The sequence below is a fragment of the Sinocyclocheilus anshuiensis genome, unplaced genomic scaffold (assembly GCF_001515605.1).
Source record: "Sinocyclocheilus anshuiensis isolate Anshui unplaced genomic scaffold, SAMN03320099.WGS_v1.1 scaffold919, whole genome shotgun sequence".
NCBI lineage: Eukaryota > Metazoa > Chordata > Actinopteri > Cypriniformes > Cyprinidae > Sinocyclocheilus > Sinocyclocheilus anshuiensis.
The window spans coordinates 145,480-158,188 of NW_015547671.1; the positions used below are offsets into that span (position 1 = coordinate 145,480).

Here is a 12,709-nt window from a genome sequence, read left to right on the forward strand (position 1 = left end):
CCTAAAACGGCTCGTTCTAACACGCCCCCACATATCTACCTCACTATGTGGAAATATTAGCATAATGTCAAACGTAGAAACAAATTAAATTACGAATGATAGCCTAAGCCTATATACAGAGGCGTTGTGCCCATTCAAAGTGAGGGGATACGTGCCCCGTCAGATTTTTGAGCCAAGTGGATTTTGAATGCAGCTTTCAAAAGACAAAAAATAGCCGAATAATATTTTCTATATTTAATACAATCACACTGGCGTGATTAGAACGTTCAGTGTGTCATACCATCAGCTGCTAAATTCAAATCTGCTTCGCTGGCTGGCGCTGAGCCAGATACAGACACATTTTTATAGCACTGCGCATTAACCAATCACACACACGATTCTGTTGAGCTTATGAATGCAATGACCAATCAGAGGTGTTCAAATGAGTCATCGCTAAAATGCCGGTGTTTTCTTCACACGCTCGCTGACTAAATACCTCTTTCTGGCGAATTATCTCATTAAAAACAACAAACTGCAGATGTGTGTATGAGTCTGTAAGTAAGATATTCATTTCACAACGTAAACAGCAGTTTTTAATGGGAGTTTTTGAGAGTGCTTGAACTCTAGACTGTCAGTGAAAATGTTATTTGATAATGTAAATGTTCTTTGCTCTCTTACAATGAAAGTGTTATAATAAGTAGCTTACTCTGTTTTTATTCACATTAACTTTCAATGTTAAATTCACATTAAATATAAAGTCAGTCGTATTAAAAATAAGTTATGGAATGACACCCATATATGTTACTAAGTAAGCAGACATGTTTTTATGTAGGCCTAGACTATAGTAGGCTAAATAGACTACATTATTAGGCTACTTTGACCATCGCCCACTATAGATCAACTAACATAATCTATAAAGGTGAGAATTGAGATATTTCATGATATAGTTAATGCGTTTGGGAATGTTTCGAATAAAAAGGAAACAAATAAATAAATAAAACATGAGTGCTATTGTGGCTGCTGTGTGTCACATGACACTCCTACTGAGCCGACACTGCCGGCATTGGGCCATAATCACGCCAGCATAGATTATACAATTAGCCGGTACTGGACCGAGTCTGGATTTCAAATGGAAATGTATATGAAATACAGACCTATTTATTTGAATTTATTATTCAAAAAAGTGACATCAACAAATCTGTATAAACACTATAGAAACTCCAAGAACTCTCAGGACCTCAACTTTATCCTAAAAGATGATCTTGACAAATCTGACAAAAAAATATAAAAAAGCAATCACAAAAAGATTAAAAGAAGTATAGCAGGAACGCACATTATTAGCCTACACTATTCACATAAAATGTTGTGTAAATAAATTATTACATTTCACTAACCAACTACAAAATCCATAGTTCATACTTTTAAAACAGATCAGATGATGCTAGACTGTAAAATAAATAAATGAATAAAATAAATAAATAAATAAAAGCTGCTTCATGACATATATTTAATGAACCTAAAAAAAAAAAAACATTGAGAAAGTGTTTGACAGTCAGCTTAAAAATATATACTTACAAAGCCAAAGATGCTCAATGCTGTGGAGCCTTTGCGGTGACACAAAAACAAAGAGGAGAAAAATAAAAAAGCATCACTTAATATGAGTCAGATAATACATATATCTGTACAAACTGAACATGGCAAATCCAAGATGCAGGATGACTGCAAGACTAATCACTTACAACAATCGGATGACAATCTGAAAAAGAAAGAAAGAAAAAATAATAAATATTTTCATTATTGAAAATAATTATAATCAGATCTTTACTGAGGCTGAGTAGGCGCGTGCGCTGCTCGCACTGACAGCACATGTGAGGCAAGCGACGACACATCTAGGTTATAAAACCTCGCGAAAGTGCTGGATGACAACCAGCCTGCCGCCATGCAAATGTCCTGAATAAATATGCCATTTGCCCAGGCCCACGAGGATGCGAGTCCGCGGGTTGAATGGGCCCGAACCCCTATAGGACATTTCACGCCTTTAGAGCTATAAGCCAAAGCAATTGCGTAGACGATTCAGTGTGACAGCCTTTGCTTGGACACAGGCAGGCCTTTTGTGCACCCTCCAAAGCATACAAATAGCTGCTCTGGGAGCCTGAACTGTCTAGAGCGCTCGATATAAATGTGCACCGCACGTACAGGGCACAGCAAATGTGTATTAAGCTTAAGCTTAAATGGAGTCGAAAGCACTTTAGGCACATAACCCTTGTTAGGCTTTAAGGTGAGTCTGCAATCACCTGGCACGAACTCAATACATGAGTCGTCAATTGACAGCGCCTGCAGGTCCCCAACTTGCTTAACAGAGGCTAGCGCTCGCAAGCTCGCTGATTGAATGGGCTCGAACAGGGGTCCCATGAGAGCGTCCAGCACAAGCGCCAAATCCCAAGTGGGCAGGGTGGAAAGGCAAGGAGGGTTCAGCCTTCTTGCCCCTTTTAATAATCGTATGATCAGGTCATTTCTGCCGATTACGCGATTATCGACGTGCGCATGGAACGCTGCCTTGGAATAATATTAATAATAATAATAATTCATTACATTTATATAGCGCTTTTCTAGGCACCCAAAGCGCTTTACATTGTCAGGGGGTATCTCCTCATCCACCACCAGTGTGCAGCATCCACCTGGATGATGCGACGGCAGCCATAGTGCGCCAGAACGCCCACCACACACCAGCTTATTGGTGGAGAGGAGACAGAGTCCAGGCTCAGCCCTGCTTAGCTTCAGTGGGCAACCAATCTTGGGCTACAGGGTGATATGGCTGCCAGGTGTAGCGGCCACATACACTTTCTATGTGGATGGCGTATGACCACCATCAAATCGCTCTTGAAGGAAGGCAAGAATTATTGGTATTGGGAAGTTGAATGGGTCTTTGGCCCGCGACCTGCACCAATTTGTGAAAACTCTCCATTTATGTGCGTAAAGACGTCTAGTGGAAGGAGCTCTAGCCTCAGAGATAGTGTTCAACATGCGCTGAGGAAGTGCATCTGTTACAGGCAAGCTCTGTTGAGCGGCCAGACATGAAGGCTCCATGACTCTGGATTTGGATGCCATATCGTTAACTGTGCTTGAGAGAGGAGGTCTCTCTTCAGTGGGGCTACCAGCATCTCCACCAGTTCTGGAAACCACGGCTGATTGGGCAATTTCGGTGCCACTAACAGAACTGATTCATTTTCCTCTCTGATTTGGCAAAGCACGCGAGGCAGAAGTTTTACTGGAGGAAAAGCATATATGTGTACTTTCGGCCGGCTGTGAGCTAGTGCATCCACTCCCACGGGAGTGTGTCAGTGAATAAAACAGCGGGCAGTGAGTGTTCTCCGCTGATGCGAAGAGATCCACCTCTGCCCTGCCGAATACATTCCAAATCATATTGACTGTCAAAGGGCGTAATCTCCACTCCCCGTGGATTACCCCGCCCCTCGACAGTAAGTCTGCGCCGTAATTCAGGCGTCCGGGGACATGTACTGCCCGGATGGAGAGAAGGTGTCGATATGCCCACAGAAGAAGGTCTCTCGCCAGCTGCAGCAGCGACCACGAGCTCACGCCCCCTTGGTGATTTATAAACCCTACCACTCTCATGCTGTCCGTCCTGATGAGAACGTGACGGTGGAGAATGTGTGGGAGAAAGCACTTAAACGCTAGGTATACAGCACGAGGGGCTCTAGACAGTTTATGTGCCACAACATCTCCGTTTTTTGACCACGTCCCGAAGGCTGGTCTGCCGTCACATACGGCTCCCCAGCCCGTGCTCGATGCATCTGTGGTAAAAGTCTTTCTCCTGATCACTTGGCCAATAAGAACACTCTGGCGATACAGAGTCATATCGCACCAAGGGGTCAGCGCATCCCAGCAGTCGCACGTTACTTTGATGCGCAAGGTGCCCTTGCGCCATGCGCCCTGTGGCACCCGGTCCTTTAGCCAGAGCTGAAGCGGTCGCATATGTAGGAGCCCTAGTTTGCACACTGTCGAGGCGGCAGCCATCTGGCCGAGTGTCCTCTGAAAGCATTTCAGCGGGGGAGAATGCCCTAACTTGAAGACTGCGAGAGAGCTGATCAGTTTTTGTGAGCGTTCCTCCGACAGACGCGCTTTCATATTGATTGAATTCAGCTCCACTCCTAAAAAGGAGATGTTCTGGCTCGGTAGCAGCATGCTCTTTTGCATATTCACTGTCAGCCCTAAGCTCTGAAGAAGAGCGAGGAGTCTGAGCTTGTCGCTGAGCAGCATGCTCTCTGATTGGGCTAAGACTAGCCAATCGTCGAGATAGTTCAGGATGCGCATTCCGCTCTGCTTCAGAGAAGAGAGAGCAGCATCCATGCATTTCGTAAATGTACGAGGGGCCAGGGATAAACCGAAGGGTATGACCATGAATTGGTATGCTTTCTCCTCGAATGCAAATCTCAGGAAATGCCTGTGGCGAGGGGCTACCTGAATGTGAAAATAAGCATCCTTTAAATCCACAGAGATAAACCAATCTCTTGATCTGATGTGTGAGAGGATTTGTCTCAGCGTAATCATTTTGAACGAGCGCTTCGAAAGCGCGCGATTCAGCGGTCTCAGGTCCAAGATTGGGCGGAGTCCACCATCTTTCTTTGGTACCAGAAAATAACGATTGTAGAAGCCGCTCTCGCGGTCTGCTAGGGGCACTGTCTCTACAGCGCGTTTTGCGAGGAGGTTGTGTATTTCCTCTCGCAGAACTGAGGCATTCCGCTCACGTACAGTGGACATTAACACACCGTTGAAACGGGGTGGCCTGCAGAAGAACTGAAGCGTGTAGCCGTTCTTTATTGATTTCATAACCCACTCTGATACCCCTGGCAGTGCCTGCCACGCTTCTGTGAACTGTGACAGCGAGCAAGGCGGACTGCACACCGTGAGGGATAACTCGCCATTGGGGGGCGGGGAGTTTAATACCACACGAGTGTGAGAGTGAGTGATGGGGGAGAGGGGAGTGAGAGGAGGAGAATTGCTCTGATATTGAGGTGAGTTTTGTATGTTTTTCAACTTTATTCCATTGCATAGTGGAACAGTCAAAAAACGCCGCCCTCAACAGGCAGGGGGGCGTGGTGAACACACACAGCGGAGCGAGCAGACTTCTTCAGTGGCACGTCTTCGGCGCTGGGTGCAGCATTCCTTCTCCGAGAGACAGCGTCAGGAGCGCAGCTTTGATTCAGCTGATTTGATTTTTGATTCAGCTCTGTCAGGGCGGGGTCTCTGGCCCTTCAAGCCCTGACGGCGCTTCAGCCAAGGCTGTCTTGGTCTCACCGCCGGCTCATGTTCGCACCGAACAGCAGCAGAAGAGGCATGCGGTCTTCCGGAGTGCTGTGCTGAGGAGGAGCGGGAATGCGCAGGAGGGTTCGCGCCGCTTTGGTAGGAAGTGGCTTATGGCCTTCGACTGTTTCTGCGCTTCAACAAAGCGCTCCGTGAACGTCTCTACCACTGCTCCGAAGATACCTGAGGGATTTACGGGAGCGTCCAGAAGGGCCGTTTTTTCAGAGTCCTTTAACTCGGTCAGAGTAAGCCACAGGTGCCGATTGAGTACCACAAGATTCCCCATGTTGTGGCCGATCGCTCGAGCTGTCACCTTCGTCGCTCTGAGGGCCAGATCCATGGCACGTCGGAGCTCTTTGAACACTTCAGGGTCCGGCCCATCCTCATCCAAAGACTTGAGCAGCTTGGCCTGATACACCTGGAGTATCGCCATCACGTGCAGTGCTGAAGCTGCTTGGCCCGCCGCAGAGAAAGCCTTGCCAGCGAAGTTTGCACTGGTGCGGCAAGGTTTAGAGGGGAGAGACGCGTTGTTTCTCACTCTCCAGTTCGCCGCGGCTGAAGAACAGAGATGGGCAGCGATGGCCTCTTCCACAGGGGGGAGTTTAACATACCCCACTTGGTCAGCGCCGTCCACAGAAGACAGGAGGGAGGATCCCGGGTTATGCACTCGACTGGTGAGTGGCGCGTTCCACGACTTCGTTATATCGTCATGCACCTCGGGGAAAAAGGAGCCGGGCCTCCGCGGGGTGTCCTTTCGGCCACGATCCGACTGGAGGTACCACTCGTCCAGACGGCTTCTGGCCGGCTCGGTAGGCGGCGCCCATTCCAAACCGAGCTCATCAACTGCCTGGGACAGGACGCTTAGGAGCTCGACATCACTATGATGGAGGTCCCCCGCGTCGCTGCCATGGGGCGCAGTGTTATCCAGCGGGCTGTTAGACCACTCCTCTCTTGCAGATGCTGCCACTGAAATGGCATCATCCTCCTCTTCAGCGCCCTCCATGGCACCGAAGGACACCACATCTTGAGCGTCGGGGGAGGGGTGGAGATCAGCGTTAATGAGGCGCACTGGAAGGGGACCTGCAGCAGGGGGGTAAGGAGCGCGTGGGCACTGAGCCGGCGTGGTCTCGTCACCTGCCCCTGACAGATCCACATCAGATGCTCGTGGAACTTTCCTCCTTGGCTCAAAAGAGGCTGCAGAGGAAGAATGCGGCAGGGCTAGTTGGGCGAGTTCATCTCCTTGGACGATGGCCACACGAAGCTTGAGAGTCCGGAGGCTCATATCTCCACAGTGGGGGCAGTCCGACCCCCCAAGCACCGCCTCTGCGTGGGCGCAACCCAGACAGAGGACTCACGACTTGTGGCCATCAGAAAGTTTGATTGGCTCTGCACAGGAGAGGCAATCGTAAGTCATCCTTGTTCCGATGCTCACCGGAACACAGCAGGGGAAGAGAAGGCGTGTCCGCTGCAGCGTGTAGATCACGGTGAGTAGTCTTGTTGATAGGCTTCTTGCTTCTCGTAGAAGGTTGGCTGAAGGAAAAGATTCTGAATGGCTGACCACAGCCATATGACCCTGCAGCCCAAGACTGGTTGTCCACTGAAGCTAAGCAGGGTTGAGCCTGGTCAGTACCTGGATGGGAGACCTCCTGGGAAAACTAGGTTGCTGTTGGAAGAGGTGTTAGTGAGACCAGCAGGGGGTGCTCACCCTGTGGTCTGTGTGGGTCCTAATGCCCCAGTATAGTGCTGCCCCCCTGGCCTTTGTCAATCATGGCCTCCTAATAATCCCCAACCACTTGATTGGCTCTATGACTATCTCTCCTCTCCACCTGTAGCTGGTGTGTGGTGAGCGCACTGGCGCCATTGTCCTGTGGCTGTCAAATGGATGCTGCACACTGGTGGTGGTTGAGGAGAGACCCCCTCATATGATTGTAAAGCGCTTTGGGTGTACAACAAAATACACAATAAAGCACTATATAAATGCATCATTCATTCATGACGTACAAGCATTGCTTTATATAGAGTGGGAGCCCCTCATATTTTGCGCGCTTGAATGCCATTGGCCAGTTTAGATTTTTAATCAAGTAGAAAATACAATAATAATATTAATAGCGAAAAAATTCACGTGGAGAGTCATAATGCACAGCCAGAACCAAACGGACAGAACGGCAAAACTAACTGAATTATAACTGCCACCGTTTAGAATAAAACAATCTTGTATTTTATGACCAGAGCTGATGCAAAAAACAAAACAATTTGTGAAATGTTTGCGATTTGTAGAGTAAAGTACCAGCAGCTCAAGCATTTTCATAATCTCTAATTTGTATAAAAAGACTTTGATTCTTGAACTCATTCTTGTTAAGTCGGCCGCTGTTGTCACCGGAAAAACGTTTACCCTGCAAGCGCCAGTCCGGAAGCCAGGATCACGAAAGTGTGAAAAAGGCTAATTCGCAAAGGCATCGAAGTTCCAGTTTTGAAAATGCCCATAATCAGAGAACGGCGTCTGCAGGGATCTTTCCTAAAGACTGGCGATTTGTTGTAGACTGTCTATCTCTATAGCCTAGATATGAGTAATTTTTTTCGTGATGTGTTGTTATGTTGTGCATGCATTATTTAGGCTATATTTTCTCTCTTTTTAGTTTGGGTTTTCTCTCTTTTATTAGTTGGCTGTTTGGACGAACTCTGACGCAAGCGACAGACTATGGCGTGTAAGTTATAACTGTTGCAAACATCTGTTTTTCTCACATAACTGTCAAAAAAAAAAAAATATATATATGATATTAGAAGTAAAAATCTCATTGTAAAATGTTGCTATTTCCAACAGCCAGTGTTTCGCTGTCAGAGAGAAAGATTGTGCTTTTTGGGAAAACAGGAGATGGCAAAAGCAGCGCTGGGAATACAATTATTGGAAAAAAGGTGTTCACCACTAAAGCTTCAGCTAATTCTGTAACAGATAAATGTGTAAGTGCAGACAGGATGCTAGATGGAAGAAAGATCACAGTGATTGACACACCTGGATTCTTTGACACAGATCGTGATGATGAGGAGATCAAATCTGAGATTGTGAAAGCTCTGACTGACTGCGCTCCAGGCATCGATGCTTTTGTCGTGGTCCTAAAGGTCGGAAGATACACAAGACAAGAAAACGAGGTGGTACAGAAAATCCTGAACACCTTCAAAGATGAACACCTCTTAAAACACACAGTGATCTTATTCACTTTTGGTGATCAACTAGAAGACCAAACCATTGAAGAGTTTGTGAAGGCCAGTTCACAACTACAGGAGCTGGTTGATAAATGTGGAGGTCGCTGTCATGTCATCGACAACAAATACTGGAACAACTGTTATTCAGGGTACACGAGCAACAGGGTTCAGGTGAAAAATCTGCTGGAGACCATCGACAAGATGGTGGAAGAGAACGGCTGCTACAGCAATGAGCTTCTTCAGATGTTGGAGAAAGAAATTCAAGAGGAAATGAAAAAGAATAAGAACTTGCCTCCAGAAGAGCAACGAGAAAGAGCAAAGGAAATAGTTCATGGAACATTTCTTAATCAGCTTGGAGGAGCATCAATATATATATATAGAGTACACTGAAAAAAATTATGTTGGATTAACATTAAAAAAATATGTATATCGGTTGCACATATTTTAATTATGTTCTCACAACATTATTTTATAAAACAAATTTTATAATTTATGTTTATGTTACATAACTTATGTCAAATGAACATGATTTTTTATGTTGTTTTTATGATTTTTGTGCCACGTACCTCCTGTTGATTTAACATAATTTTTGTTTAAATGAAAGCTTTATCCACTATATGCAGTGGTGTTTCAATAAATTAAATAAAACTATGATAAAATGTACAATAAATCCAGATAAAATTAATAAACAGAATAAAAAAGGCTTTGGTAAACTATAAGTAGTACTTTTTAAATAAATAAAAGCATTTTAGCACCCTAATATTGTAGATTTCACAACTACAGGAGCTGGTTGATAAATGTGGAGGTCGCTGTCATGTCATCGACAACAAATACTGGAACAACTGTTATTCAGGGTACACGAGCAACAGGGTTCAGGTGAAAAATCTGCTGGAGACCATCGACAAGATGGTGGAAGAGAACGGCTGCTACAGCAATGAGCTTCTTCAGATGTTGGAGAAAGAAATTCAAGAGGAAATGAAAAAGAATAAGAACTTGCCTCCAGAAGAGCAACGAGAAAGAGCAAAGGAAATAGTTCATGGAACATTTCTTAATCAGCTTGGAGGAGCATCAACAGGAGTGGTGATCGGTGCTCTTCTGGGAGCATGTGTTGCAGTAGCTTTTGTTTATACTTTATTAAAACCATTGGCAAGATGTATTTCTAAAAGAGGTGCAGTAGTAGTGACAGAAAATGTAGGGGAAACAGGAGTGGAATGTAAACTTGTGGCTTCAAGTGGAGTAAGAGTAGGAGGAGCAGTAGCAAAAGCAGGATTAGTTGTTATTGGAGTCGCAGCTGTTGTAGGAGCTGCTGGAGGAGGAATCACTGGATGGAAAGCAGCAGAAGAAGCTGATTCAGTGTGTGACGCCATGATCAAGGCAGCACAGCTTAACTACGAGTGAAAGCTTTATCCACTATATGCAGTGGTGTTTCAATAAATTAAATAAAACTATGATAAAATGTACAATAAATCCAGATAAAATTAATAAACAGAATAAAAAAGGCTTTGGTAAACTATAAGTAGTACTTTTTAAATAAATAAAAGCATTTTAGCACCCTAATATTGTAGATTTTTAAGTAGGGCAATAAGCAAAAACATTTATTGGAAAGAAATACTGTTTTTTTCAATAGTACACAACAATCCACACAGATTACAAATATACCGGAGACATGTTACAGACATAGCTAATTTGTTTGAAATGCATCTCTTAAAATATAATATAACCCCATTTAAAAGCAAAATCCAAAACTCAAAATCTAACATTTCATTCCCCTCAACCCACGCCCCCCAAAAAATTGCTTAACGTAATACAATGTTACACAATAAGAACAATAACAGCAGAACTGATGTCATAAAAAATTAATTTCTACATTTTTTTAGGAAGGACTTTCTTTGAAAGTGTGCTGATTTTAAAGCTCCAAGCAGCAGAAGAAGCTGATTCAGTGTATGACGCCATGATCAAGGCAGCACAGCTTAACTACGAGAATGCAAAAGCTCTGGTTGAGAAAGCAGTAGAAGTAGTTGAGCTTGGGTCTAAGAAAAAAATAAAATAAATGGATATTGACTAGCATTTTCATTTAGAGTAATGCATGATCTCCAGCTTTAAGTTTTGGGAATGTGTAAATAACAAAAAAAAAAAAAAGCTTTTCAGATTCATTTAGACTCATGAGTATTTGCTTGTGTGTTAATTAAATTGTGTTGCAGTCACACGTGTTTGATTCTCTGTTCAGTTTCCTGTACATGCGTATAGATGTGGCCTGGGTTTCATTACCGCAAATCTTACCTAGAACTGTATCTTTTCTTCCTTGAGTTATCAGTGACAAAAGATAATAATGTATTAATATATGTGTGACTGAGTGTGTTTGATTATTGCACAGCCAGTGTACACGATAACGGAGATAAAAAAATAAATAAAAATGGGGTAAAAGAATGTGCCTTTAAAATGATACTCTACAACAGTGCACATTGTTTTTTTTGTTTTATATTTGTTTTATTCTGTGCATTATTCTGCATCATTTTCATGAAAATGTGTGTTCAGTTAAAAATAAATAAATCAATACATTCTAAATGTTTGTGATTGCCAGAATGACTTCAGTCAGCATTCAGTTCAGAATTATTTGTATTCACATTTTATTTTTTTTTTCAAAATTGTAAATGGTACAAAACTTTACTTTTAAAACTGTATTTTGTCCAGTAGATGACGCTCATGCAACTAAGTTCTCTGGTAAGATTTGCATTCATCTCCAAGGCAAACATGACAATTCAAACATGATGTTCTTCATATTTGACACACACACACACACACACAGACACACACACAGACACACACACAGACACACACACACACACACACACATAGGAAGGACTTTCTTTGAAAGTGTGCTGATTTTAAAGCTCCACCATTATACTCCTCAAATGAATACTTCAAGGGATCATTCACCCAAAAATGACAATGCTGGTATCATTTACTGAGCCTCAAGTTGTTCCAAACCTGTATAAATTTCTTAGTTCTGCTGAACACAAAGGAAGGTGTTTTGCAGGATGTTTGAGGCCAGACAGCTTTGGGGCAGCATTGATTGCCATAGTAGGAAAAAAATACTATGGAAGTCAATGCTGCCCCAAAACTGTTCGGTTATAAGCATTCTTCAAAATACCTTCCTTTGTGTTCAGCAGAACTAAGAAATGTAAACAGGTTTGGAACAACTTGAGGCTCAGTAAATGATACCAGAATTGTCATTTTTGGGTGAACTATCCCTTTCATCAGTTAAGTGGGCAGTTGAATTGTGCAGTAGCTAATGCCCAGTTATCCAAATAACTGTAAGATTATCTGGCCCTCGTTGACGATCCTGATGTCTCCTGGTCTATCATGGGCATTGTCTCCTCAATGCATCCTGGGAAGAGGCCTTCATCTGCAGCCTGGAGAATGCGCAGTTAAAAAATGAGATTCAGTACTGCTCTGGAAATATCAAACTTAACTTCAATAATTTAGTAACGTCTGTATCCTGAGAAATGTAAACTTGAATATAATAAGAACCAGTCATGGTCAACAAAGACTGATTACAGATAACTGTTAGACCTCAGTTCTAGGATTGTGAATGTTAGGCCAAGAAATCCAATAGTGTCTTCATACAACAAACTGTAAAATTATATAGCACACTTTGAATGCGTACATGGATAATGGCAGAAATGTCCAAAGTGTGGATGTCTTGGATGTTTCGGTAACTCCAACCTAACTGCAACTGCTACTGTGCTGGTTTTTCTACTGTACAGACCGTATATTCTATTGTCTTACACCAACCCTACACCTAAACCTACCCCTTGCAGGAAACTTTCTGCTATTTTAGATTTTCAGAAAACTTCATTCTGTGTGATTTATAAGCTTGTTTACCCGTGGGGACCTCAAAAATGTCCCCACAAGGTCAAATCTAACTGCAACTGCTACTGTGCACCCTTAATACACGGACACATTCAATGGACAGGGAGAGAGAAAAATAATATATTAATATTAAAATTTGCAACATCGTCAGATCAACTAAACATACAGATTACAGTATAGTTTCATAAATACCATCAATGTAGAGGCTTTGGACTGACAGTGAAGTGGATGTCAATAAATGCACTTGTCTGGTGAAATATCAGATATCTGTAAAATATCAAAAGTACGCATCAGTTTTAAAACAATTATTATAATTAAGACTTTTGGATTATGC

General features: G+C 43.3%; 1 protein-coding gene across 1 annotated transcript; it reads left to right on the top strand.

Moving 5' to 3' along the window:
* Positions 1 to 7,999: 7,999 nt before the first annotated feature.
* Positions 8,000 to 9,900, top strand: LOC107702754 (GTPase IMAP family member 7-like). Its single transcript, XM_016505166.1, has 3 exons — positions 8,000 to 8,006; positions 8,123 to 8,829; positions 9,286 to 9,900. The coding sequence occupies exons 1-3, from the start codon at positions 8,000 to 8,002 to the stop codon at positions 9,898 to 9,900; spliced, it is 1,329 nt and encodes a 442-aa protein (XP_016360652.1).
* Positions 9,901 to 12,709: the final 2,809 nt, after the last annotated feature.

Bases quoted from the DNA above. Each gene is read 5' to 3' on its own strand.
- LOC107702754 (XM_016505166.1), top strand. The intron at 8,830-9,285 runs GTTCATGGAACA...TCACAACTACAG, and splicing joins GAGAAAGAGCAAAGGAAATA to GAGCTGGTTGATAAATGTGG.